Source organism: Lepus europaeus, chromosome 18 (assembly GCF_033115175.1).
Source record: "Lepus europaeus isolate LE1 chromosome 18, mLepTim1.pri, whole genome shotgun sequence".
Lineage (NCBI taxonomy): Eukaryota > Metazoa > Chordata > Mammalia > Lagomorpha > Leporidae > Lepus > Lepus europaeus.
The window spans coordinates 20,849,810-20,875,744 of NC_084844.1; the positions used below are offsets into that span (position 1 = coordinate 20,849,810).

At 61.0% G+C, this 25,935-nt stretch overlaps 2 protein-coding genes across 2 annotated transcripts; one reads left to right on the plus strand and one right to left on the minus strand.

The window, feature by feature from the left end:
* The first annotated feature begins 10,302 nt into the window (after nt 1-10,302).
* On the plus strand, nt 10,303-19,519 carry HAP1 (huntingtin associated protein 1). Its single transcript, XM_062175053.1, has 14 exons — nt 10,303-10,723; nt 11,673-11,749; nt 12,176-12,292; nt 12,762-12,991; nt 13,126-13,225; nt 13,303-13,369; nt 14,733-14,863; nt 15,210-15,268; nt 15,500-15,659; nt 15,794-15,885; nt 16,159-16,197; nt 17,235-17,313; nt 17,368-17,677; nt 18,014-19,519. Exons 1-14 carry the CDS (start codon nt 10,303-10,305, stop codon nt 18,181-18,183), a joined length of 2,052 nt encoding a protein of 683 aa, XP_062031037.1. The 3' UTR covers nt 18,184-19,519.
* Nucleotides 19,520-21,709: 2,190 nt separating this feature from the next.
* GAST (gastrin) lies at nt 21,710-22,115 on the minus strand. Its single transcript, XM_062175679.1, has 2 exons — nt 21,905-22,115; nt 21,710-21,813 (listed from the first exon to the last, which is right to left on the minus strand). Exons 1-2 carry the CDS (start codon nt 22,113-22,115, stop codon nt 21,710-21,712), a joined length of 315 nt encoding a protein of 104 aa, XP_062031663.1.
* Between the last annotated feature and the right edge of the window lie 3,820 nt (nt 22,116-25,935).

Consider the following 25,935-nt stretch of genomic DNA (forward strand, 5'->3'; position numbering starts at 1 on the left):
TCTCCGTGGAGAGAGTGGGCCGGTTCAGGTTTCAGGTAGGAGCTGTCCAAGCCCTCAAGGAAGTCAGTTCAGTCTCAACCTCCTTGTCCTTGTGGTAAATGCCTGCTCTGCCTCCCAGACGTGAAGATGAAATGAGAGGGTGCGGGAGTCCTAGCAGGAAGGAGGAGAGACAGCAAAAAGCTCTTTCCCAGAAAGCTTTGATTCTCAGAAGGGATACCCAGCCCACGGACCTGTCCGGACACTGGCTGGGGTTGAGAATGTCTTAGCGGTGCACCGTGCCTGCTTGAAAAAAACCAGAAAGAGGATGTGGAAGACGCTGGTGAGACCCTCCCTCGGTCTGCGGCACCTGGGAGAGGGAGACTGACCTCACTTCCTTTGTGGCTGGAGGAAGGAGGCACAAGAACTCTGAGTGTCTGGGCTTCAGCCAGACCAGAGAGGAAGCACAGGCGTAGGAGTTGCGGGCAGACTTGCTGGAGCGGCCTCCTGCAAATAGGACACCTGGCCTTCTTGCCAGGCTGGAGGAGGGTCTCCTTGGCACCCACCACGGCCAACCTTCGTGCCTTGGACTCAGCAGTATTAGCAGAGACAGAAGCGAATCTATCAAAGCAGCAGGTGCCACGCTGATTTCGGGAGGGGAGCAGGTACATATAGAACCAGGGGCTGGCATTTGCCTGCCACCCATGTCTGAGTGCCAGAGTTTGATGCTCCACCCTGGCCCCTGCCATCCACGTGGGAGACCAGGATGGAGTTCCTGGCTCCCAGCTTTGGCCTGGCCCAACCTCAGCCACTTTGGGCATTTGGGGGAGTGAACCAGCTGATGGAAAGCCTTTTCCTCTCTGCCTCTCAAATAAATAAATAAAAATTTTGAAAATAAATCAGTGCAGAACAAAAGCTATCTAGAAATAGTGAGGAACTAGAAGGAAGAACAGAATCCAACAAAGTGAGATTTCAATAAGTTAGCAAAGTAAGTCAGGATTAGGTTATGACTGGGCAGCATTTGGAGCAGCCCTTAACCCACTGCTTGGCATACCTGCGCCTCCTCCCGGAGTGTCTCATTCAGATCCCGGTCCTCTTCCTATGAAGCTCCCTGCTAATGGCCTGGGAAGGCAGCAGGTGATGGCCAAGTACTTGGGTCCCTCCCATCCATACCGGAGACACAGGTGGAGCTCCTGGCTCCGGGCTTCAGCCTGGCCCAGCCCTGGCTGTTGCAGCCACTTGGGGGAGTGAACCAGCAAATGGAAGCTTTCCCTTCATCTCTCTTCCAAATAAAATGCAAGTGAAGAAATAAATGATTGCAAAAAGGAGAGTTCCTGTGAGGACTTGATGGTGGAGAGAACCCCAGCCCCCCCTCCCAGGAGAGAAGGGGACGGGTTCCGCCTTCCTCCTCCCCCCTTTTCAGGCCCTCAGTGTATTCCAGAGTGCTCCCCACCCCTCACTGGACAGAGTAATGTAAGGAATTCCACAGGTTCAAACACCATTCTCCTAAACACTCTCCCGGACACACCCGGTGCTTCCTGTGGGTACCCCGGGGTCAGACAACGTTGACTCTGTAACTGGAGAGACAGAACACAGAGCCTTGGCTGCACTCCCTGGTGGCTCACTCGGGCTCCCTGGAGGACACTGGCGCTGGAGGGGCCCAGCATCCTCTCTTCCCAGCGGGCGGCGGGCAAGAAGCCAACACAGGGAGAAGAGGGGAGTGAGCACGCTTGCCCAGGGGCGGGGAGCTGGAGGTGCCAGCTGGGCGCCAGCAAAGGCCTTGGTGTTCCTGGGCAGCCGACGCGGTGGCCTGTCCTGGGTGGAGAGTGAGAGATGGCAGCAGGGTGGCAGCCTGGCCAGCCTAGGGGAGGAGGACACGACACAGAGCAAGGCTGCAGAATGAGAACTAGTTGGACTGGGAGGGCCCGGGCATGTGGCCCAAGCATGCATGTGCATTGGATCCTGGAGAGGGCTCAGGAGTGCAAGCCACTGGGTGGGAGTGGGGGGGTTGGTTTGGTTTTATTATTTGAGAGAGAGCGCTGGTTCACTCCCTAAATGTTCACAAAGAGCTGAGGTTGGGCAGAGCCAAAATGGAGACTCTGGGTCTCCCACGTGGGTGGCAGGGACCCAAGCACTCGGGCCAGCTGCCTCCCAGACGCATTAGCAGGGAACTGGATTGGAAGCGGAGCAGCCAGGACTGGAACTGGTTCTCCTATGTGGGATGTGGGTGTGGCAAGCGGGTACTTCAGCAGCTGCTCCTCTGACTACCTGAGCTGGGATCAGCATCCTTGTTCCCCAAGCACTTCCCCCAGCCCCTATCCCCAAGAGACCCAGAGCCCGGGTGCACTAGGAACTCAGGCCGGCCTGGGGAGCCCCCATGGGGTCAGGAGGACCGGTGCCAGGGGACGGGTGGGCTAGCACAAGGCCTGCCAGCTGCCCTCGGGAGCACAGGAGAGTGGACACGAAGTGGCTGGGGTGGGCTGAGATGCTGGCCCCAAGCAGAATTCCCAAAGGCTTTCCCAGAGCAAGGGCTGCCCACTAGGCCAGGGACCGCTCCCTGTCCCTGGGCGGTGAGGCTGGAGGCTGCCCGCTGGGAGGGCCTGGATGAAGGGGCCCAGGTACTGCCGGAAGTCGCCAGGTCCTCAACCTGTGGGACAAGGTGCGGCCCAGGGCCCTTGGGATCTCAAATGCCCGGACTCCTCACTCAGCGGGCCAGGTCCCGGGTGCTTCCGTCCCACAGAGGCCAGTTCGCCGCTCTCCGCCCCCGGGGGACTGCTCCCGGCGCTGTGCGGAGCCCCCACAGGACTGTGGCCATCTTGTCCAGCGGCTTCTGCAGGAGCGCTGGACGTGGAGCTGTGCGAGTGCACTCCGCTCTGGTCCCTTCTCAAAGCAGCTCCATGACACCGGCACTCTGACCCTCCCACCGCCCCTTCACGCATGGAGAAACCCGGACGGCCGGAGGCACTTGCGCGCCGGAGTGGGAACCGCAGAGCCGCCGAGCCGCCAGCCGCCCGCGGGGATGCGAGCCCCAGGGTCCTTGGGCGTGCCATCCGCATCCAGCCAGGGCTTCAGCAGGGCGCTGGAGGGTGGGGGAGCACCTGCTCCTAGCACGCCCCCTGCCGGCAGCCCTGCCTCACTGCTCCTGCCTCCGCCCTGCCACACCCGGGGCCGCAGGATGGACTGGACCTCCGGGTTCCGCCTGTTCCTCCCTCCCTTGCCTCTGGCGGTTTTGCCCAGGGCACTGCTCTTGGTTCCTCTCTCCTGGAGAAAGAAGGGGCTGAGAATCCTACCTGACTGCCCCAGGGCCTTCCTGAAGTTGGAGGGGTGACCTGCTCCCCCAAGCTAAGCACCGGCTCTGAGGCAGCCAGGCAAAACTTTACCCTCCTTATCCCAGTGCGTCCATGAGTGCTCTACTAAGCAGGACCTGCACTTCACTGCCCCCATTTCCCAGATAGGGAAAACTGAGGTTTTAAGCGCTCTTGCACAGGCTCTCTCTGATAGCCTTTGTTGAGTGTGAGCAGAGAGCTCCGGCAAAAGTGGACGGCATTGCAGGGATGCACAGGCTGACTGGCCCTGGGGATGACCGACCCTTGCCTGCCCGTGCAACCAGGAAAGCCCACCGTTGGGACTAAGGAGTCGGCACACAGCGGGGAAGGTGCTCAAGTGAGTGGACCATGGCGAGTGCGCAGCTGCCTCTGCCCCTGTGTGGCCGCTTCCAGTCCAGCTGAGGTCTCTATGTACAGGAAGAGTTCACGGCCACGGAGGACGTGGGCATTTGGCCTTCTGGGTAAGAAGCTGCTTAGGCTGCCCGTGTCCCAGGTTGCAGTCAGTGCCTGAGTGTGGTGTCCAGCTCCAGCCCCGGAGCCCAGCCTCCTGCAAGTGCAGAGCTGGGAGGTGGCGGTGATGGCTCCAGGACTTGGGTTCCCACCACCCTTGAAGGTGACTCACTGAGTGGCTGCTCCAGGCTTCTGCTCAGCATTTGGGGAGTGAGCCAGATCTCTGTCCCTCTGTCCCTCTCTCCTTGTCTCCCTGCCTCTCAAATAAATACAATTAATACATACACACACACAACAAAAGCTTTAAATAATCACCCAAGTGCTAGTCCAAGGCTTTGTGTAGCCCAGTGTTTTTGTTATTGTTGTTGTTTTGTTTTTTAGAGTTTTATCTGTTTATTTGAAAGGCAGAGTAACAGAGACGGAGAGAGAGATAGCTTTCATCCACTCCGATTCACTCCCCAGATGGCTGCAATGGCCAGGGTTGGGCCAGGCAGAAGCCAGGAGCCTGGAACTCCATCCGGGTCTCCCACGTGGGTGAGGGGCCCAGGCATTTGGACCATGTTCCGCTGCTTTCCAAGAGCATTAGCAGGGAGCCGGATCAGAGGTGGAGTGGCTTGGACATGAACTGGTTGGTGCCCATATGGGTGCCAGCATCGCAGGCAGTGGCTTTACCTGCTACCCCACAGCGCCAGCCCCCAGCCCAGCAACTGTGATGTGGTTGGAGGAGGCGAAAGATAGAGGAGGCTTTGGGGAGAGCCGGGCCTTGAGGAAGAGCCTGGGGTCAGGGTGGTCGGGGCCCACTAGCCCGCTCCCCTCGTTTGCTGAGCTGCCCATCGGGCGTTCTTCGAGCACTGCAGCCCACAGCCTTCCCCAGGCTGGAGGACACAGAGATGAGGCAGCGCCAGACCCCTGCCCCCAGAGTCAGCGTTCGCACCTGGGGCAGAGAGGAATCGAGGGCGTGTGGGCTGGCCTGCAGAAGGCCCAGCTGTAGTATGGACAGAACCCAGGGAACACAGAGAACCTGGCCCGCCCCCGCCTGGGGCGGGGCCAGCAGCTGTTGCACCTGCTGCGTTCCCAGGTCGACTCACCTGCAGAAGCAGAGTGCTTTGTGGCAGGGCATCCCGGTGTGTGGGGAAAGGTCCACGCCTTCTCCCTCACCATGGGGATCGTCTCAGCCTAGGACCCCGGGAGCCACATGCGAACTCTACCCACACCACAGATAGCGTGGCTGGACGCAGACATGTGAAACATCTTTCTCTTAGGAAACTTTCCAAGCAAGGCCTAAACCTGCCGGTGGAACAAGGCTTTCCCTTGTGCCCGGGTCTCACCTTCAAGGCCACGAACTCTGTGCTGTTCTTGTTATGTCACTCACGTCCACTTTGCTGTCTCTGTACGCAAACCCCAGATCTCGTTTCACCCTGAAATATTCCTCACGCTTCTCTAGCCCAGGGCTCGTCAACTTTTTTTTTTTTTTTTAAGCCTGTGAAGCCACAGTCTCCTTAGACTAGTGTTTTTACCATGCCTAAGACTGGGAGTCGGCACTGTAGCATAGTTGGTTAAGCTGCCGCCCATGATGCCAGCATCCCAGATGGGTGCCGGCTTCAGTCCCTGCTGCTCCACTTCCAATCCAGCTCTCTGCTATGGCCTGGGAAAGCAGCAGAGGATGGCCCAAGTCCTTGGGCCTCTGCACCGACATAGGAGACCCAGATGAAGCTCCTGGTTCTGGCCTGGCCTGGCCCAGCGCTGGCTGTTGTGGCCATTTATGGAGTGAACCAGCAGATGGATCTTTCTCTGTCTTTCCCTCTTTCTGTTTGTAACTCTATCTCTCAAATAAATAATAATAATAAAAATCTTTAAAAAAAAGGATCTAGCGGTGGACCCCAAAAGTACTGTTTATTTTTTCTTGTCTTTTATTTTTCTACTGTTTTAAGGATTATTTATTTATTTGAAAGGCAGAATAACACAGAGAGAGGGAGAGACAGAGATAGAGAGATCATCCACTGGTCCACTCTCTGAATGGCTGCAACAGGTAGCACTGGGCTAGGCCACAGCTGGGAGCCAGGAACTCCACGCAGGTCTCCCATGTGGGTGGCAGGGGCCCAGGGCTTGGGCCATCTTCTGCTGCCTCCCAGGCACATTAGCAGGGAGCTGGATTGGAAGCAGAGCAGCCAAACTTGAACCAGATGCTCCGGGTTGGGGTGCCGGCGTCTCCAGTTGCAGCTTAACTCCCTGCACCGTGATGTCTGCCCCCAAAACGCAGAGATGTCTCAGGAGCATAGGCAGCCCTGGGGAGGGGAGGGGAGGGGCGCAGGCCCCTGTGTCCCCTCCCCAGCCTGGGGTCCGACCTCCCTGGCACTTCCTGGCTGCGTGGCCTTGGATTTGTTGCTCGACCTCTCTGGGCCCGAGCTTCTCATCTGTAGTACAGTAATTACACTGTTTTCCTTTCAGTGATGAGAAGAGGAGGGGGCAGAGGCAGACAGCGCCCTGGCTCAGCTCAGCTCCGTGAAGGTGCGCTTCTCTCTGGGTGCACAGATCCCAAGGAGCGGTGGACTTGGGCCAAGGCCAGCCAGTGGAGGGCGCTGTGGGGACCTACCAGGGTCCTGCCAGGCTTGCCGCCCACCCTGGCCACCTGCCCTGAAGGCTGGAGCCGCTGATAGCCCTGCCCTTCCACAGAGCGCAATTGCTGTCTCTGTAGCCTCCCTGGTCAGGGACTTGCCAACCTGCTGGACACAGTGGCAGGCCACCCCAGGCCTCCAGTTCTGCTTCCAGGAGGGAGGGCGTGGGGCTGGGCTGAGGGGCTCCAGGTAGGAGCAAGGGAGGGAACCTGGACTGTGCGGAGGGTCACTCTCTGAGGGTCTGTGGCTCCTGCTGTTCCTGGTGGGGCTTGTCCACCTGTGCTAGGTCGCCTGTGCTGGGGAACATGGAGCACTGGTTTGGGAGCCCAGACCTCTGGGCGCTCACCCCGAGCGGGCAAGCCAGGTCCTGTTGGAACCATCGGGGCTCACAGCCCAGGAGACACCACCCCACCCCCAGCCCCGGAAATCCATCCATGTGTTCATTCGGCAAATATTTATAGGATTGCTAATTAGAGTCTGAAAAACATAGAAGTGAACAGAGCAGACACTGGCCTCATTGTAATTCAAATGGATCACCCTGTGAATAAAGCCTGAGTAGCAACAGGCAGGAGAGGATCCCAGGAGAGGGCCTCCTGGAGGAGGTATCAGACCTCAGAAGGGGGGGGGGGGGGTAGCGGTATGCCTGCTGGGTGTGTGGGACCCGGGGTGCTTCCTGGACACAAGAGACCCCAGCTTGGAAAGAGCAGGGGTTCAGGGTGGGGGAACTGTCTCTTTGTGCAGGGTTCTGGTTGGAAACTGGAGCCCCTGCCCGGCCGTCCTCAACCAGACACTTGCCATCTGCTCTCCCTCGGTCCTTGCTGCTCTCCCTTCCCTGCCCTGGCCAGCAGGGGGAGGCAGAGGGTCTGGGAGCCTCAGGAGTTTGGCCAGGTCTGGAAGAAGTAAAGGAAAGGGGGACCCTGAGGGGTGGAGGGTGACCCAGTGGCCCTGTCTCTGCTGATGACTGGGTGCTGGGCGGGGCGGGGACTATGGTGACTGTGGCCCGGTCCTGGTGGAGAAGGGGGGTGGGGAAGGGGGGGCGACTCCTCTGAGGCCTTTGGGAAGTAGCAGGTGGCAGGGGGTGGGGAGGTGGCCCCGATCCGAAGTCCAGGGCACCCTTGGTCTGGCTCCCCTAGTTGATGCAGAAGTAATGCTAGTGCCTGGCCCTGCCCGGATCCTGAGCACTGACCCTTAGGGCCTTTTTGTTTGTTTTTTTTTTTGTTTGTTTGTTTTTTTAATGGGGTCACTTGTTGTGGATGATTTTATCCAGGAACTGTCTATGGGAGGAGCTGACGTGCACTGCCCGAAGCTGAGCATCTGAGTGGCTATGCTCCGAGTTCCTGGAGGGTGTGCCAGGCTTTACAGCCTGGTCAGTCTTCTGCTCCCACCTGTCCAGTCTCGGGTCCAGCAGGGGTCAGAGGGCGGCCACTGGATGGGAGGCGAGAGGCCTGAGTCTCTGCCCAGTGACAGGGAAGGGAGGGGGCAGAAGACAGGACATCCCTGGAGAGACCCGACCCCCTCTGGTCTTTGACTCTCCTGGGAAGTCCTGCTCAAAATGTTTACTGGGGGAGGGTCTGAACCTTGGTTTTTCCATCTCTAAAATGGAGTCACTATCCCTCCTGGGGAACATACCCTGCAGGTGTGTGTGTTTCTGTGTGTGTGCTGTGGACTGAGGTGGTATGTAGGCTGGTACTGCCCTCTGGTGGCTGCAGCCGGAGTTGCCAGGTGCCCTGACCTGGGGGTGCAGTCACCTGGAAGCTACCAGGATCCCCCAGCTCCATCCTCTCCCTCCCTCTTGCTTCTTCTACACCCCAACTTCCTGGGGGCCACAGGACTACAGGACTCTCCCTTGTGGGCCAGAACCAATTCAATTCAACAAGCATTTATCAGGAATGTAGGGCTCCTGCTGGGTGCACGGCTGCCCTGTGCTAGGTGCTGGGGCTGCAGCCTCACTGAGTCCCAGCTGCACTGGTGCCCGTGCAGCCCTCGTCACCTTCACCCTCACTGTCACCTGCAAGCCCTGAGGCTTCGTCTCTTGTGGGCTTTTTGTTGCCCAAGAAACCACAGGAAACGGAAACACGCGGAGTGTAGAGAATGGACTTTCTACCTAGCTCCCATCTTTAAAAAATTTATTTATTTATTTATTTGAAAGGGGGGAGGGGAGAGAGACAGAGAGAGATATATTACTGATATCACTTCCCAAATGGCTGCAGCAGCCAGGCCTGGGGGCCAAGCCAAAGTCAGAAGCCAGGAACTGCATCCAGGCCTCCCACATGGGGGGCAGGTGCATTAGCAGAGAACTGGATCAGAAGTGGAGCAGCCTGGACTTGATGCTCATACGGGATGCCTGGGCTGCAGATGGTGGCTGAACCCACTGTGTCACCACGCCAGCCGCAGATGTCCCATTGTTTTCTCCAATGTCTCTGGCCTGAGCCACCACCAACAGCTTGTCAGAAGGGACTGGCGACCTGGAATGAGGACTGGGTGGGCAGAGTTGAGGGTGCTGGGTTCTGATTCCCGGCGAATGAGGTGATGGTTTGGGAGCCAGTGTTTCAGTAACAGCACAACCAGATGGCTGGGCAAGTGAGTCCCTGTGGGGCTGTGGTGGGTGTGTGGCATGAGGGGCCAGGCGGTGCGTTCAGCCTGCAGCCGGCAGCGGGCAACACCGGCTCTGGGAGAGGGAGGCCTCTGCTTGAGCGGAGGAAGGGATCTGAGTGGGTCGCGCAGGCGTGGGCTGAAATGCGAACACGCGGGGTTCTCCCCACCCTGCCTGCGGTAGGGACTCTGCTCTCCTCCTTTGCGGCTCCTTGTTCGCTTCCTTCTGAGAGTTCACTGCCCCTGTCTGCCTCCTTTATGGACTCTGAATTCTGAGGGGACAGACATCTGGTTTCTCTTGTTCCTGCTCTTGCCCCAGACACAGGGCCTGGCACACACAGGAGGCCCTCGTACACATTTGTGGAATGAACAAGTGAGCCCAGACAGAAGGAGGTGGAGGGCGCAGGCTGATCCCTCCTGGGTGGCGTCTCCTTTTCCAGCTGCATCGCCTGGGCCCACAGGTACCAGGAGCCTCGCCTGGGTGTGGGGGCCCCAGACCCTGTGCAGGACTCGGGCTAGGAGCAGCGGCTGGGCCAGGGGCACCCGGAACTCCTTGGCTTAGGCGCATGAGCCAGAGGATGGGTTAGAGACCCCGTGGGAGAATGTGGGGACACGGATGGGGCGGCCTCCAGAGTCTGAGATGGGAGGAAGCAGAAGGGCTGAGGAGGAGGCCAGCATTCGAGCGACGTTTCAGAGGCTAATTCAGTAGGGCTGGGGGCCGGGGTGTGGAGGAGAAGGCAGCGGGGCCACCAGGAGCGGTCCTGGGGCTTGGGAGGAAGCAGTGATGCAGGGGCCAGCCAGGGCCCCCTCTCTCCTGCCCCACGGCTCACCGGGGACGCTCAGGGAAGTCGCCCAAGGACAGAACAGGTGTCTGCCAGGGTGGCAGGAGGCAGACAAAGCCAAGTCGGCGGCGTTGCTGGCTGCGCACGGTCCCCCGCTCACCGCAAAAGGCACCACACCGCCGCGCCCACCGGTCACCCAGGCCGGCGCGACCCAGGGAAGGCGGGAGCGGAGGCCGCGGAGGCGGTGGGCGCTCGTAGCTGGAGACCCGGCTGGAGTTCTCGGGAGGCAGCGGCTTTGGGAGGAACCATTCTCCAGAGATGGGGGAGAGGGGGCAGAAACCCTCACTCTGAGCCCCCGCCCGCGGGGCCGGCGGGACCCTACGCCGCACTCTCCTCGCAGCCCGGCTTCCGCCTGCGTCCTCCGCTCTGCCCCCCGCGCGCGCCCTGTCCCGCCGCCTCATTCTCGGCCACCCCCGTCCCCACGCGTGGCACGGCCCGGGGGTACCCGCTCCGCGCGCAGGTTATAAAGCACCGGCTGCGGCAGCGGACTGCGGAGTCGAGATGCGCCCGAAGGAGCAGGGGCAGGGCTGCGCCGGCGATGGGCCGGAGTCCGGCCCCGGCCCCGGCCCTGGGGATCCAGCAGCCGTCATCCCCGAACCCCCGCCCGCAGCCGGCCCCGCTCCAGAGCCCTCGGCCGAGCCCGAACCCAGCCCCGCGCAGGCACCGGGGGCCGGACCCGGAGCAGCCTCCGGGCCCCAGTCCGGGACCAAGTCCCGAGCCCAGCGCGCGGCTGCATTTTGGGCCGAACACGGGGACGCGCCCTGGACCCGCTTCGTGTTTCAAGGGCCTTTTGGTCCCCGGGCCACGGGCCTGGGAAGTGGGAAGGCTGCGGGCATCTGGGAGACGCCGGCCGCCTACATTGGCCGGCGGCCCGGGGTGTCTGGTCCTGAGCGCGCCGCTTTCATCCGGGAGCTGCAGGAAGGTAACCAGGTCCCCGGGGACCCGGGACGGGCGGGACCAGCGCAGCTCCGGGGAGGAGGGGGCCCCGTCGGGTCCTAGAGCCCCGCCCCCGGCACTCGGTCCCAGCGGGCCACCCGCCCCCGGCGGTGCCCTGTCTGGAGTGCTGTCTGGCCGCCCCCTTCCTATCTCTTGCTCCCCGGTGGCTCCCTGAATCCCGCAGGTGCGTCCGGCCTAGGGCCCGAAGCTCCCCCGCCGCTCCGGGCGCCTGTTGCTGCAGCGGATCTGCGCGCTCTCAGTGCCCCCTCCCCGTCTACCGCAATGCCAGGAGAGGGGCGGGGGGCTGTGGGAGGGCGCCGCCAGGCGCGCTCTGAGCCTGCGCTGGCCCACAGGGCTCGCCGGCGACCCAGAGCTGCTGGGCGGAAGCGCAAGCGTTGCGCACTTCTGGACTTCGAGGGGCCAGGGGAGTCTAGGTCGCGCTCCCGCCCGGCCTGGCATCTGCCCCTCTTCTTGTCTCCGGGCTTTTCTGAGTCGGGGCGGGGCAGACCTCCGGTCCGGGTACCCCTGCCTCGGTTCTGGAGAAGTCTCTCCCTCCCCTCCTCTCGGTGCGCAACAGGTGCAGGGTGGGGGACTGAGTCTGTTTCTGGCTCCGTGGAGCCAGTGCGCGCTGGGCTCCCCTGCTGCCTCCACTCTCCTAGGTGCGGGGACCCGGCGGGCCTGGGAGTCCAGTTCCTGAGCCCCGAGGACTGTCACTCCCTTGCTTTACCCAGACCTCGCTATGGGGGGAAAAAAAAAGTCTGGTCCAGTTGGCCCCTGGAGGCAGGGGCTGAATCCTGGGGGGTGGATGAGTACGGGGGGAGAATGTTGGGGCAGGAAAGTGGCCCAGTGCCCTCTCTCCATGACCCCTGTGTGGACTCCAGTGGGTGCCTGGAGGCATAGCTTCCCTGGCTCCTGACTGCCTGTGCCTCCCGCAGCGCTGTGCCCTAACCTACCCCCAGCCAAGAAGATCACCCAAGATGATATCAAAGTGATGCTGTATTTGCTGGAGGAGGTGTGTACCCACTTCCCACACAGGCCAGCCCTGAGCCCTAGCCAGTCCCCCCACCCCTCTTTAGTTCTGCCCAGTAGCCCAGAAGGGTCTAGTCAGTTTCCTGCCTGCCTGAGTCTCTGGCAACCCAGCGGGGAGGGGAGGACAGTTGGTCTTCTGGAAGGCAGTGGATACAGGATGCTCAGGCTAGGGGAGAGCGCCCAGCCAGGCTGGTTAGAGTTGCCTTTTTCCATAAGGGGCACTGAGTCAGGTCCCATGGTGGGTTAATGGCAAACTCCAGCCGGGCACATTGAGAACTGTGGGATGGGAGGCTTTCCCCTGAAGTCCCGGCCTCCTGCTGCCCCCTGTGTACCTCCGAGCTTCTCCCACCTGCCTGGGAGAGCTTGCCAACGGGGAAGGTAGTCTCCACAGCTGGTGGTCTCTCTGCAGAGAGAGCGGGACCTGAACACGGCGGCTCGCATCGGCCAGTCCCTGGTGAAACAGAACAGTGTGCTCATGGAGGAGAATAGCAAGTTGGAAGCCATGCTGGGCTCAGCCAGGGAGGAGGTGACAGGGTGGGAGGCGTGGAGGTGGGGCCGGGGAGGAGGTGACAGTGCAGGAGGCGTGGAGGTGGGGGCCAGGAAGGAGGTGACAGGGCAGGAGGAGTGGAGGTGGGGGCCAGGAAGGAGGTGACAGGGCAGGAGGAGTGGGGGTGGGGGCCAGGAAGGAGGTGACAGGGCAGGAGGAGTGGAGGTGGGGCCAGGGAGGAGGTGACAGGGCAGGAGGAGTGGAGGTGGGGCCGGGGAGGAGGTGACAGGGCAGGAGGCGTGGAGGTGGGGCCAGGGAGGAGGTGACAGGGCAGGAGGCGTGGAGGTGGGGCCAGGAAGGAGGTGACAGGGCAGGAGGAGTGGAGGTGGGGGCCAGGAAGGAGGTGACAGGGTGGGAAGTATGGAGAGGGGGGCGGCCTACTCCCTCCTTGAGCAGGGCCCTGCCCCTGCCCCTGCCCCCGCCCACAGCTCCTCTCTCCTCCTGCCAGATTTTACACCTCAGACAGCAGGTGAACTTGAGAGATGATCTCCTTCAGCTCTACTCAGACTCTGAAGATGAGGAGGAAGAGGAGGAGGAGGAGGAGGAAGAGGAAGGAGAGGAAGAGGAGGAGGAGGAGGAGGAAGAAGAAGAGGAGGAGGAGGAGGAGGAGGAAGAAGAAGAGGAACAGGAGGAAGAGGAGGCTCGGAGGCATGACCATCCCTATGACGCCCCCAGGCCGTGAGCATCCTCCCCTTCCCGGGATGTGCAAAGCTGGGACGCACAGGCTGCCACCCCTAGCCCTGCTGGGGAGGCCATGGTTGGCTGGGAGCTGGGCCCCACGCCCTGCACCCTGACTCCCTTGCATCCCCCAGGCCCTCTCCAGAGGAGTCGCTGCACCACTGCCCACAGCTGGAGGCCCTGCAGCGGAAGCTGAGGCTGCTGGAGGAGGAGAATGACCAGCTGCGGGAGGAGGTGAGGCTGGGGGGGAGGGCAGGCCGTGGGGGCGGGCGCTGTTGACGCCCTGCCCCCTCCTCACTCCCTCCCTCTAGGCCTCTCACCTGGACACCCTGGAGGACGAGGAGCAGATGCTCATCCTGGAGTGCGTGGAGCAGTTTTGTACGTCGGGTGCAGCCTGGGCTGGGGGCTGCCCCCAGGAGTGCAGGGAGGCACCCGTGTCCTAGAGCCTGAGCTTCAAGCCCCAGCCCTGGCACTTCCTAGCTGTGTGGGTGGGGATGGTTCCTTGACCTCTCTGAGCCTTCTTCTTTACAAGGTGGGGTGGGGTGGGGTTAATAGTCCTGCCCCCCCATCCCTTAGGGCTTATGAGAATCCCCAGAGGCGACAGCTGAGGGAGTGCTTTGTGCAAAGTGTAAAGGGCTTTGCAGGGCCCTGGGTCTGCTCAGCTACTGGAGGCAGCCGGGAGGGAGCCACGAGCTGCCAGAGGCCCGGCACTGCGGCTGCGCTGGGGCAGAGTCCACACTGCTCTGGCCCCGAGCCTCTGGTCCAGCTGGGAGATGCAGGCCTCGGTGCCCGTGGTTGAACTCCTATTGTCCCCTCACCTTGAACCCGACCTTCCCATCTCCCCTGGGGAAGGAGCCAGCCCCCAGTTTCTGCTGCTTCTGCTCCCAGGAATGGCCTCAAGTCTCCTTGCTCCTCTGGGCTCTGGCTGCCTTTAGCCCAGGAAAATCACTAGCTGCCCCTTGGAACCCTCTGGGCCTTCCAGACCCTTCTGTACACAGCCTAGCTGAGTCTTCTAAAACCAGATCTGACTACGTCACGCCTCCTGCTAACTCCCAGGCTTTGTGCTCCAGGCTCTGTCCACTGCCTCAGCCAGACCCATGTGGACCCCTCTGGGCCTGGCCTGTGTCTTCCCTTCTTTGCCTGGCCAAGCCTCATTTGCCCTGTGAGCTCAGCACAGTGGTTCCTTCTCGCAGGAACCCTGCCTGGGCCTTGGCAGGCTGGGTCGTGTGCTGCAGTTATGACCCCTCCTCCCCGACCTTTGCCCCCCTCTCCACGACCTCCCCTTGACCTTTGCTGCATCATAACCTATGTAGGGTGTTATTGTGGGTTTCTTTCCCCAGCTGTCCCCCACTAGACGAGCACAGCTTGGGCTGAGACCAGGCCTCGCTGACCACTAGCCCCAGGACCCTGCATGCTGGGACCAGGCCTCGCTGACCACTAGCCCCAGGACCCTGCATGCTGGGACCAGGCCTCGCTGACCACTAGCCCCAGGACCCTGCATGCTGGGACCAGGCCTCGCTGACCACTAGCCCCAGGACCCTGCATGCTGGGACCAGGCCTCGCTGACCACTAGCCCCAGGACCCTGCATGCTGGGACCAGGCCTCGCTGACCACTAGCCCCAGGACCCTGCACGGTGTCCAGAGACGGATCAGGAGAAGCAGCCCTGGTGGAGGGGAGGAGATGCTGAGCCCTTCGGGAGCTGAGGGGTGGGTGACCTCTGACCTCTGCCCCCTCCCACAGCTGAGGCCAGCCAGCAGATGGCTGAACTGTCCGAGGTGCTGGTGCTCCGGCTGGAAAACTACGAGCGGCAGCAGAAGGAGATCACTCAGCTGCAGGCCCAGATCGCGAGGCTGCAGCAGCGCTGCCAGTCGGTGAGCCTGGGCGGGCGTGGGGCGCTTCCTCCCCATGGCATGGCCCCTGGGGACCCAGGCCTCTTCCCTGCCCCTGCCTCGTGGGGCTCTGGGCCCCTCTCCGTGTGAGAGTCAGAGCTGGAGGGGACATCAAGGAGACGCTCGTCCCAGCCCCTCATTGTCCCGAGGAGGGTCTAGCAGCTCCAGGAGCCAGGCTGCACAGCCCTCTGACCTAGTCTGCCCTCTGCCCGTGTGCCTTCTCACTGCGGGGCTGCCCAGAACGCACTGATGTGCCCGGGTCGCCCTGCGGGGGGGCTGGGGTGCCGTGCGGGCCTCGGGAGGGGGCTTACTGGTCGGGTCCTTCCAGTATGGGGCCGAGACAGAGACCCTGCAGCAGCAGCTGGCTTCAGAGAAGGGGATGCAGAGGTGAGGCTGCCCAGGCTCCTGGCCCTGCCCCTGCCCCGCCAGGCCCCGGCCCGGGTGGGGACTGAGGCTCCCGGCGGCCATCTGGCTCTCCTTAGAGGAAGAGCAGCCTGCAGGAGGGGCTGGGTCCTGTCCTTTGCTATCCCCTCTGTGTGTGGCCCAGGGCGCAGCAGGTGGTATCTCAGGGACTTGCTGGTTGGGTCTAGAGCCTGGGCTTCTTGCCTTTTAGCCTAGGGCCAGGGCAGGCAAGAGTGTTGGGTCCCAGCAGCTGCACGACGTGCGGGACAAGTACTCGGACTGCAGGGCCACGCGCCAGGAGGAGGTGAAGACCTTCCGCCCGCAGCCCCCGATGTCCACCGGGTCGGTCACCCACTTCGCGTACAGCCTGCCGCTGGTGAGGACCCCTCTGGGTGGCTGCCTCTTTACCTCTGTGGGCCCTGTCTCGGCCCTGTCAGCTGCATTCTGTGCCTGGGGGTGTGAGTGGGGGTGCGGTGGGGTCCCCGGTAATGTCCCCCCTGTTTGCCATAGGGAGCACTTTCTGGCCTCCCAGCGTCCCTGGTTGATGAGCTCAAAATATCTATCGGGAGGATGGTCTCAGACCCCACGTATTTTACCGACAGGTGTGTTGCTGGGACCCCAGCCCCTTGCCTGACCCACACTCAGCCTCGTCCGTCCTGTGGGCAGCAGCCTTTCCTCTCGTGGGAGGGGGCGGCCTTCATGGTTGACACCTGCCTCCCTCCCTCTCTCAGCCCCTCGCATACTCGTGTGGTTTGGGATCCGTCATTTTGGGCGGGGGGGAGTCAGATTCATCGGTTTTCCCCGGCATGACAGGGCACCAGGGCGTTTGTGGTTTCAGCTTTCTTTGCTTCTGTGCCCACTTCTCTCTGTTGCAGGAGTTCTAGAATGGCCAGGGGGGAGACACCAAACCAGGGGTAAGCTGGCCAGGGGCCTCCGCATCACTGCCTGCAGCCGGCGCGGCAAGGAGAGTTGTGGGAGGGAGCAGCCCCCTTTTCCTTTGAAGCTTGCCCCCAGGAAGCTGTCTGATTTAAGGTTGTGTCCAGGGGCTGAGAGGGAAACACACTCTGACCTAGGAGCTGGGACATCTGGGACTCAGTCCCCAGCTTGGTCCCATCCCATTGCTGGCTCGAAGTCCTACAGCCAGTGTCTTGACCTGTGTGAGTCTTTTTTTTTTTTTTTAATTTTTTTTTAATTTTCGACAGGCAGAGTGGACAGTGAGAGAGAGACAGAGAGACAGGTCTTCCTTTGCCGTTGGTTCACCCTCCAATGGCCGCTGCGGTAGCGCGCTGCGGCCAGCGCACTGCGCTGATCCGATGGCAGGAGCCAGGTGCTTCTCCTGGTCTCCCATGGGGTGCAGGGCCCAAGCACTTGGGCCATCCTCCACTGCACTCCTGGGCCACAGCAGAGAGCTGGACTGGAAGAGGGGCAACCGGGACAGGATCGGTGCCCCGACCGGGACGAGAACCCAGTGTGCCGGCGCTGCAAGGCAGAGGATTAGCCTAGTGAGCCGCGGCGCCGGCTGTGTCTGAGTCTTAGGACAATGGATTTGTTCCACGGCAACCAGCTGTGGGGTGGGTTGTGAAGGCAGAGGGACGGTTGGTCCTGCTGGGCTCTTCGGTGGGGTGGAGTGGTGGAGGGAGGAGGCCGGGCTGTGTTGGGGGCTGCGTGTTTGAAGCTGGTACCCAGCTCCTGGTTGAGGCAGACCTAGGAAGGAAACACAGGCATCTGGGTGAGGGCTGGGTGGGGCAGGGTTGCCCTTGGAGAGGCTGGGAGGGGGCAGGCTTGTGGTGGGACCTTCCTCCACAGCCCCAACAGCAGGTGTCCCAGAGGAGTGCGTGTGTGTGTGTGTGCGTGCGTGTGCGTGTGTGCGTGCGAGCTGCAGCAGGAGTTGGCTTGCTGCAATCTGGAAGAACCTGGCTGTCTCCCTACCCTGACTGGACCTGTGTTCCAGGGAGGAGCGAGTGCAGGCACAGGGCTACAGGGCCGAGGAGGAGGAAGAAGAGGAAGAGGAGGAAGAGGAGGAGGAGGAAGAGGAGGAAGAGGAGGAGGAGGAGGAGGAGGAGGGCTTGGCACCTGCAGAGGAGGCTGTGCCTGTGGATTTCAAGCCCACGGGGGAGCTGATCCCCGAGGAGGAGCTGGGGGCCGCAGAGGAGGCGGTGCCGGCCGAGGAAGGGGCGGCTGAGGAGGCGGAGCTGCTGTCCGAGGACACGGAGGCCTGGGAAGAGGTGGAGCCGGAGCTGGATGAGGCCACGCGGATGAACGTGGTCACGTCAGCCCTGGAGGCCAGCGGCCTGGGCCCTTCGCACCTGGACATGAAGTATGTCCTCCAGCAACTGGCCAACTGGCAGGACGCCCACTGCAGGCGGCAGCAGAAGCAGAAGGTGCCTCCCAAAGGTGAGTGCTCCCGCGGGGGCCTCCCTCCCGCCAGCCGGACGAGCTGCAGGTCTTCAAGCCGATGAAAGCACTCCCCTGCCCCAGCCCGGCCCTGCCCAGCGTGCTTATTTGCATGGACTTTGCATATCATTTGCATAGGCACCTCAAGTCCCCTTCCTGGGTGCCCTCGGGACCCAGCGCTCCTTTATGTGGAATTTGCTTAGGAGTCTAGCTGTCCACCCACTTGGTTCCTGGGCTGGGGTCAGGGCCGGGACTGTCTCCCTCACTGCGCCTCAGCTTCCTGTCTCTGCCCGCCCCCTCCCCCCACCCTTCACCCCCACCTCCCCTGTCCCCAAGGCTCCCCAACCCTGCAGCAGTGGCAGCAGCAGGCCAAAACAAACATGGGGGGCGGGAGCGTGGAGCAGCGGCCCGGGGTGCCGACCCAGGACTCTCGGAGGCTGGAGGAGGACAGGGCCAGCCACCCTCCCAGGGCCGGGGAGGAAGATGGGCCTTCGGGGGCCACCTAGGCCACTGGCACCGAGGCCCCCGCCAGCAAGGGCCACAGTCGCACCAGTCCCCTGGGTGAGTCTGAAGGTGGGCAAGGGTCAGCTGCAGGGTGGCGGGAGGCGGGTCAGGGTCTCCTCCCCCCAGCTGGAAGCCCCAGAGTTCGAGGCAGCTGCACCTGCCGGGCGTAGGCCTGGTGAGCCCTGCCTCTGCAGTGACCCGGGGACAGCGCTGCAGACGGACCATTTTCCCGGGTGTTAGCCCCTGTCACCCTCACGGCCCTGTAGGTAGGTGGTGGTGTCCCCTGTTGATGATCAGAGAGCTGAAGTGACTCGATCCAGGCCCAGCTGAGCTGTCCTCACACCCTCCGTGCTGTGCCGTGCACCCCCTCTGCTGCTGGCCTGTGGGGCAGCCCTGGGTTTATAACTTGCTGGCAACCTCCCTGTGATGTGGCCGGCCTCGGCTCTGATGGTGCTTTGGTCACCGCTGGGTTTGGAATAGCGCTGGCCTCAGCAGGGCCTCTGAGTGAGGTTGTGCAGGTTGTAGGCTGAACCGGACGCCTGTGGCTGGGCAGTGGGCTCTGGCCTGTGGATCTGTGATGGCTGTCCGCCTCCCGGCGCAGAGCCGCCTGGGCTAGGCCTTCACGTCTACCCCGTTTTCTTCCAGGCTTTGCTTTTTCCCAGCAGCCTGCAGAGGCCCCACAGACATGAGGCCCCTCCTTCTGCTGCCTGGCCAAGCCCTCCCTCCCCCTCCTCCGAAACGCGACCCCGTGCATGTCGGCAGCCCGCCCTCTGTCCTGGCAAGCCTGGGCCAGAGCGTGAGGGTCCAAGCCTCGAGCCTCTTCCGGGCCAGGCTGAAGGAGCCCGGGGCTTCGCTCTGTAGCTGGTGCAGGAGCTGTGGCTGCTGGGCCTGGGTCACGTGGTGGCGCCAGGCGCGGAAGAAGCCCCGAGGGAGGCCCGCGGGCTACCAGACCCAGCTCTGAGGAGGGGTAGGGGGGTGATGCCAAGGTTCGGGAGTTGTTGGGGGTCACTTCCTGGGGACCTGGCCCTCTCCCCAGTCCTCTGTGTTTCCTCAGTCCCCTTTGGTGTTTATACTCAGAAGTGCTCCGTGGGGGGGTGGGGGAGGGGTCCCTCTGCCCAGTGGTGTGTCTGCCCTGCCCCGGCCACCAGCCTGTGGCCTGCGAGTGTCCAGGCTCCCACACTCCTCCCCGGGGGGCCCTTGTTCCCTAGTTCTGGGTGTTCTTTTGTATCCCTTCGCTCATACACAGCTGGGCTCCGGGCCTCAGGACCCCCACTGCGCTTCTCAGTGCCCTGCTGCCTGTCCGTGTAGGTGTCTGTGCAGGAAATAAAGGATTTGTGTACTGCTGGCCCAGCCTCCAGCCTCCTTTCTCAGGGGACGTGTGTGCCTGTGTGTGGGTGCAAGGGTGTGTGTGTGTACACTTTGCGGAACAACGTTAAGGAAAGAAGATGGACTCTGACTTTTATTAAATGCACCCTGGAATCACATCAACAACTCCTGGGGGATAATGAGAGGTGTCAGAGGGGAAACTGAGGCCCAGGCAGGTTAAATGACCCTGGAGAACTGGGTTTGAACCCAAGTCCTTGGAACCCGTGCTCAGGCAGGCTCCCCTCCCCAGTCCTTTCGGCCCTGGCTGTGAAGGTTAGAGTGGGAGTGAAAGGTTACCCAGTGCCCGGGCTCAGGGTCCCCAGGGACAGGCCTGGAATGGGGCTTGAGAACAAGGAGTTTATTTGGAAGATGATCCGGGCAGCAGTGGAGCCTCAGGTCCCACCCCAGACTATATAGCACCAACCCCTGCAGGCTCGCATGGTCCCCAGGGAGTTCGTGTGTGGGTTAGCGTTTGAGACACGCTGATACAGATCCCCTGTCACCAGCCCAGCAGGGTGGCTGCTGTGGGTGTCTCTCCTGGTGCAGAGACCTAGACCTTCGCCCCTGAGAGGTCCGAGCCCTTGGTCACCGTGCCCTTGCCAGGCTATGGGTGCTGTGATGGTCTGTTTGTGGCCAACATGAGGTGAGAAGCACCAAGTTCAGGACATGGCTCTTCTTGCTCCCGGGTGTGGCAGTGATCTTGGCTCCCCCTGATACGCAGGGTCAGTAACCTCTGACGGTCCCTAGCCTTGCTTTGTCTGCGGTGTGAAAACCTCAACAGGGCCAGGCAGCCCCTGGCACTGCAGGGGAGGGAAGTATCTCCCCATTCATTCTCCAGAAACCAGGATTTCTGGTCCAGCAGAGCCGAAAACTGTAGGCAGTGGGCAGGCGTTTGGTGCAACAGGTGAAGAGGCTGCACCCCTATGGAAGTGTGTGTGTGTGTGAGTGTGAGTCCTGTCTCTGTTTTCTAATCCAGCACCCCACTAATGTACACCCAGGGAGGTAGCAGATGATGGCCAAGGTACTTGGGTCCCCACCTCTCATGTGGGAGACCTGGCTGGAGCTCCTGGCTTTGGCCGTTTAAGGAGTGAACCAGCAGCTGGAAGATTGTCTCTCTGTGTGCTTCTCCCCCCTGCCTGGCCACTCTTGCTTGTCAAATAGATAACCAGGGGATATGGGTGAGACCCCGGCGAGGGAGTGCCTGTGCCAGCTGCTCACCCACCATCCATTTGGCATCCGTTCTTGGCACTGGGGACTCAGCAGGGAGGGGGCCGAGTGCTCCCTCCTCACAGAGTTTCTGTCTAGCTCGGGAGGCAGACAGGAAGCTGGCTGACTGCAGGGTGTGTGGCCCAGGCTGGCAGAGCAGACAGGGCTGCTGGCTCAGCAAGAGACCCCGGGAGGGGGAGGGGAGCCCCCACGACTGTGCCCTGGGGGGAGGGACACCAAGCCCCAAGGTTCTGGGCAGAAACAAACACGGTGTATAGTGGCAGGAGGAAGAGGAGGCAGGGGAGGAAGGTACGGGACGCCGAGGAGCCGGAGGGCGGCAGGGCCAGCTCTCCTGCCCGAGAAGTGCGAAGCTGTGGAAGGTTAGACCTGAGAGTGACGCGATTTGATTTGTCTCCTGGAAAGCTTACTTGGGCACCTGGGGTGTGGGCTGAGACTTGCCTCCGGCTCTCAACTCCAGCTTCCTGCTCGTGCAAACCCTGGGAGGCAGCGGTGACAGCTCAGGTCCTTGGGTCCTTGCCCCCCCACGAGAGACCTGGATTGTGTTCCTGGCTCCTGGGTTCAGCCCCAGCCCAGCTCCAGCCATTGCGGGCATTTGGAGAGCGAACCAGCAGGATGGGAGCTGTGTGTGTGTGTCTGTGTGTGTGTGTTTCTTCCGAATTAATTCATTAAGAGCCTTACTCTGGCTGTGGGTCCCACCCACACAGGTGCGTTCTTGGTCAGTGTTGGGCTCTGGGACATCAAGAGGAATTAGCTGTGGTCCCTGCCCCTAGAGGGTGCTCAGGCCTCCTCCCTGCCTTGACGCCTCGCCTCTGCCAGCTCCGCTCCCCTGGCCCACACACTTGACACAAGTCAGTGATCCACAGGGAGCTGGTTTATTCTGTATCCTGGGGCAGGGCTGGGCTGGGCTGGGAGCAGGCTGGGCTCAGCAGCCTGCTTCTAGGGACGCAGCTCCGGTTCCTCAGCGCTGCGGCGGCCGAAGTCCATCCATCCGTAGGCCTCCTCTTCTTCCTGCAGCCATGGCCCCTGCTTCTTGGACAGATCTGAGGAGGCGAGAGATGAGAACACCTAACCTCCAGGATCGAGGCCAGGCAAGCTGGGATGGGGCTAGGGGGTGGGATCTGCCACTCCTACCTGGCACGAGGTGTGGGGCAGCCTGGGCCCCCAGCTGCCTCCGGTGGTGAGACGCTGGGCCCGGCTCATCCAACCAGCGTGGCTCCAGGCCCCTGCTGGCCACCGGACCCGAGGCTGCATCCTGCGGCTGGGAATGGGGCCTCCGAGAAGCCTGGCAGAAGGCGGCCAGAGCCATTGCCAAGACCAGCACAGACACCCACGGTCGCACCATCTCTCTTGTCTGCAAAGAGGACAAGGGCCAGATCTTAAGGTGGAGCCATCCCCTGGCAGGCCCAGAGGCAGGGGGCTGGACCAGAGAGTGCAGGCAGGTCTGTGATTTTGTGTCCAGCCCCCAGGCCCTGCCTCTTTCCTCCTTGACTACCCCAATCACAACCGCTGCTTGTCCGTGAGAGATTCAAAACGTAGGGAGGCAGGCATTTGGTCTGGCAGGTGAGACCCTGGTTGGGGCACTCACATCCCGTATCAGCCTGGGTATGAGTCCTGGCTCTGCTCCCACTTCCTGCTTCCTGCTTCCCGCCGAGGCAGACCCTGGGAAGGAAGAGGTGAGGGCTCAAGTCCTTGGGCCCCTGCCACCCACGTGGGAGACCCAGACTGAGTTCCCGACTCTTGGCTGTGGCCCTGGCCCAATCCTCCTCATTTAAGGAGTAAGTCGGTGGATGAGAACTCCCTCCCTGTCTTTGTCTTCCAGTCTCTCAAATTAAAAACAAAAACAAAAAACCACCACCACCGCCCCAGAGTGGTGTTTTCCAAACTGCTCTGCAGATCCCGAGGCCCTGGCAGTGGCTCTGTAGCTTGTGACTTAAAGTGGACTTGAGCCAGGACATCAGAGGGCCATCCAGGGGCTGGCATTACGGCACAGTGGGTTAAGCAGCCGCCTGCGGCAATGGCATCTCGTAGGAGCGCTGGTTCAATCTCCAGTTGCTCCACTTCCCATCCAGCCTCCTGCTAATGCGCCTGAGAAGGCAGCAGAGGACGGCCCCAATCCTTGGGGCCCCTGCACCCACGTGGAGACCTGGATGAAGTCCCAGGCTCCGGCTTCAGGCTGGCCAAGCCCCAGCTGTTGCGGCCATTTGGAGAGTGAACCAGTGGATGAAAGATCTCTCTCTCTCTCTCTCTCTCTCTCTGTCACTCTTTCAAATTAATAAATCCTTAAAAAAAAAAAAAATAGGGCCACACAGCCCCCAGGCATCAAGCACACACACTGTGAGGTGAACCAGATCGTCTGTGGTGCGGCCTGTCGGGCAGCCCTCAGAGGAGTGGTCCTGCTGTCATTCTTGCCTAACAAGGAGTGTCCTGTGACCGTAGCTCAGCAGTTAGAAAAAGCCAACACCATTTGCAACCGCATGTAGGGTGAGCCGGTCTTCAGGAAGCCAGAACCCAGCCCTGTTCTCCGGAGTCTCTTTCAGCCTCCTGGTCTACCTGGCTTCATCACACACAAAGGATAAACATTTCTCCTGGCAAGGTTTTTCAGAATGAGCGTCTGTCAGGTTGCCTTTGGGAGAAGCAGAAATTGCAGACTCCTTGATGGAGCGAGGGGCCCTGCAACGTGAGCATGGGGCGGCCACGAGTCTCCGTGTCCTTTCCACCCAGGTTCACTGCAATGAAAAGCACACGAGGCTGGTGGCTGCCGCACTGGGCAGCGCCGACCTGCAACAGTGCTGTCCTCATGGGAGTTTCTTTTGGACAGAACTTGAGATGGGATCCAGGAGCCTGGGTTCCAGTCCCGGCCCTGCTCAATAATTTGCATGATTTTGACAGCCCGGGTTGTGGTGCAGTGGGTTAAGCCACCACCTGTGATGTCGGCCTCCCATATGGAAACCAGTTCAAGTCCCGGCCGCTCCACTTCCCATCCAGCTTCCTGCTAATGCTCCTGGGAAGGCAGCAGAGGATGGCCCAAGTGCTTGGGTCCCTGCCACCAACGTGGAGACCCGGATGGAGTTCCAGGCTCTTGGCTTCTACCTGGCCCAGCCCTGACCGTTGTGGTCATTTGGGGAGTGAACTAGCAGATGGAAGATCTTTCTCTCTATATATCTTTTCCTCCCTCTCTCTCTGTGTTTTCAAATAAAATGTATGAGCAAGTCTTATCTTTCCTCTGGGCCTCAGTTCCCTCATCTGAGAGTTGGGGAAGGAGGGTGGAGTGAGGGGTCCGGGCAGGGTGCTGGCTGAGGCAGAAGGGCAGGTGCAAGACAAGGACTGGGAATGCCTGGGGTGGGGTGGGGGATGGGTCTGGCAATAGAGCTGAGACCTAGCTCCACCCTGGCCCAAGGGAAGGGTCCTGGCCCGGGGGGCACCAAGGCCTGCCCTGGACTCTGGCTAGAGACCTGGTACTTTGATGGGGAAGGGGGACCTGTAACCCACCTTCCCAGCCCTCCCCACCCCTCCTGGGTGTTCTCACCTGCAGCACTGGGAGATGGGCAGTGCAGTGGCGACTGGATCAGCTCTTTGCTCTCCTGGGTGCTCTGGGCCTGCCTTATAAACCCTCCAAGTCCCTCCCAAGCCCTCCTCCCCCCGTGAAGTCAGGCTGGTGAGAGGAACAGGCACAGGGCACAGGTACCACCCATCCCCCTTCCCCCCATTCAGTATCGGCGGGGGGGGGGGGAATGCGGAAGGGCAGGTAGAGATGAAGGGTGGGAGGTGGGGGGCACTGAAGGGCTGGCATGAAGGGCAGGCAGGAGACAAGTTTTGGGGTTAGGAACAGCCCACCCCAAATCCTTGGGGTCAAAGGCCTTGGTCAATGCCCCAGGGTGGGGTGGGTGAGGGGAGTGAGCCTCAGAGCAGGTGTATTGCATCCTAGGCTGGTGTTTGATGAGCAGGAAGTGATGTGTTGATCCCCTGTTGCCTCTCCCGGCTCAGCAAACAGGACGTGCTGTGGTTATCGGGAGTAATGGGCCATGGGCTAATGGCTCTGCCCTCTCTGCCAAGGGGCTCACCTCCTGGTCACCTCCAAACTCCCTTCACCCTCCCCTCACTGTGGGAAGCCCTCAGGACTCCCTGCGCCCTCTGCACTTAGGTCTGCTGCCCATCCCCTTGCCCCTTCCACCGCCCCTTGCAAACCCACATTCCAAAGCCAGTTCTTCCAAGGGTCTTACATTTCCAGGCTGTTTGTTGTTGTTGTTGTTTTAATGATTTATTTATTTACTTATGAGGCAAAGTTACAGACAGAGAGGTCTTCCATCTGCTGGTTCACTCCCCAAATGGCCACAACGGCCGGTGCTGGGCCAATCCCAAGTCAGAAGCCAGGAGCTTCTACCGGGTCCCTCACGGACTTGGGCCTCCTCTTCTACTGCTCTCCCAGATTATCAGCAGGGAGCAGGATTGAAAGTGGAGCAGCTGGGACTCGAACCGGTGTCCATATGGGATGCCGGCGCCACTGGTGGATTCTTAACCTACTACGTCACAGCACCTGTTCCAAGGCTGCCTTATTTTGAAATCAAAGAGAGATAGAAATATGCATGAGGACTGGCCTTGTGGTGCAGCGGTTAGCTGCTGCCTATGACATGACCTTGGAGTCTCAAATGAGTACTGGTTTGAATCCTGGCTGCTTCATTTCTGATCCAGCTCACTGCTAATGCTCCTGGGAAAATGGTGAAGATGGCCTCAAGTGCTTCGGCCCCTGCCAACCACAGGGAGACTCAGATGGAGTTCCTGGCTCCTGGCTTTGGCCTGACCCAGCCCCAGCCATTTTAGCCATTTGGGGAGTGAACCAGCAGATGGAAGATCTCTCTTTCTTTCTCTCTCCCTTTCTCTCTCTCTCTCTGTGTACCTCTGCCTTTCAAATAAATGAAATAGCTTTTTTTTTTTTTTTAAAAGAGAAAGCATTCACAACTTTTCAATCTAAACATGCATCTTAAATGGTTAGCACACAGACTGAGGCGTGTCAGAGCTGTTCCAGAAAACACAATGGTGCCCATGCTGACTTATTGGATCAAGTGTGTCTTGACATGGACAGAGTAATGAGCTCTAGGCTGTTCTGGATCTTTCCATGGCTGGAACAAGAGGTTTTTGCCCTTGGACATGTGTCATCAGGGCCC

Excerpts from the sequence above, each read along its gene's own strand:
- HAP1 (XM_062175053.1), top strand. The coding sequence starts at position 10,303 with ATGCGCCCGAAGGAGCAGGGGCAGGGCTGCGCCGGCGATGGGCCGGAG. Across the intron at positions 14,864-15,209 it reads TGCAGCAGCGCTGCCAGTCG|TATGGGGCCGAGACAGAGAC; the intron begins GTGAGCCTGGGC and ends GGGTCCTTCCAG. Across the intron at positions 17,314-17,367 it reads AGGAAGAGGAGGAGGAGGAA|GCTGTGCCTGTGGATTTCAA; the intron begins GAGGAGGAAGAG and ends CCTGCAGAGGAG.
- GAST (XM_062175679.1), bottom strand. The coding sequence starts at position 22,115 with ATGGTGCGACCGTGGGTGTCTGTGCTGGTCTTGGCAATGGCTCTGGCC. Across the intron at positions 21,814-21,904 it reads TGCCCCACACCTCGTGCCAG|ATCTGTCCAAGAAGCAGGGG; the intron begins GTAGGAGTGGCA and ends TCGCCTCCTCAG.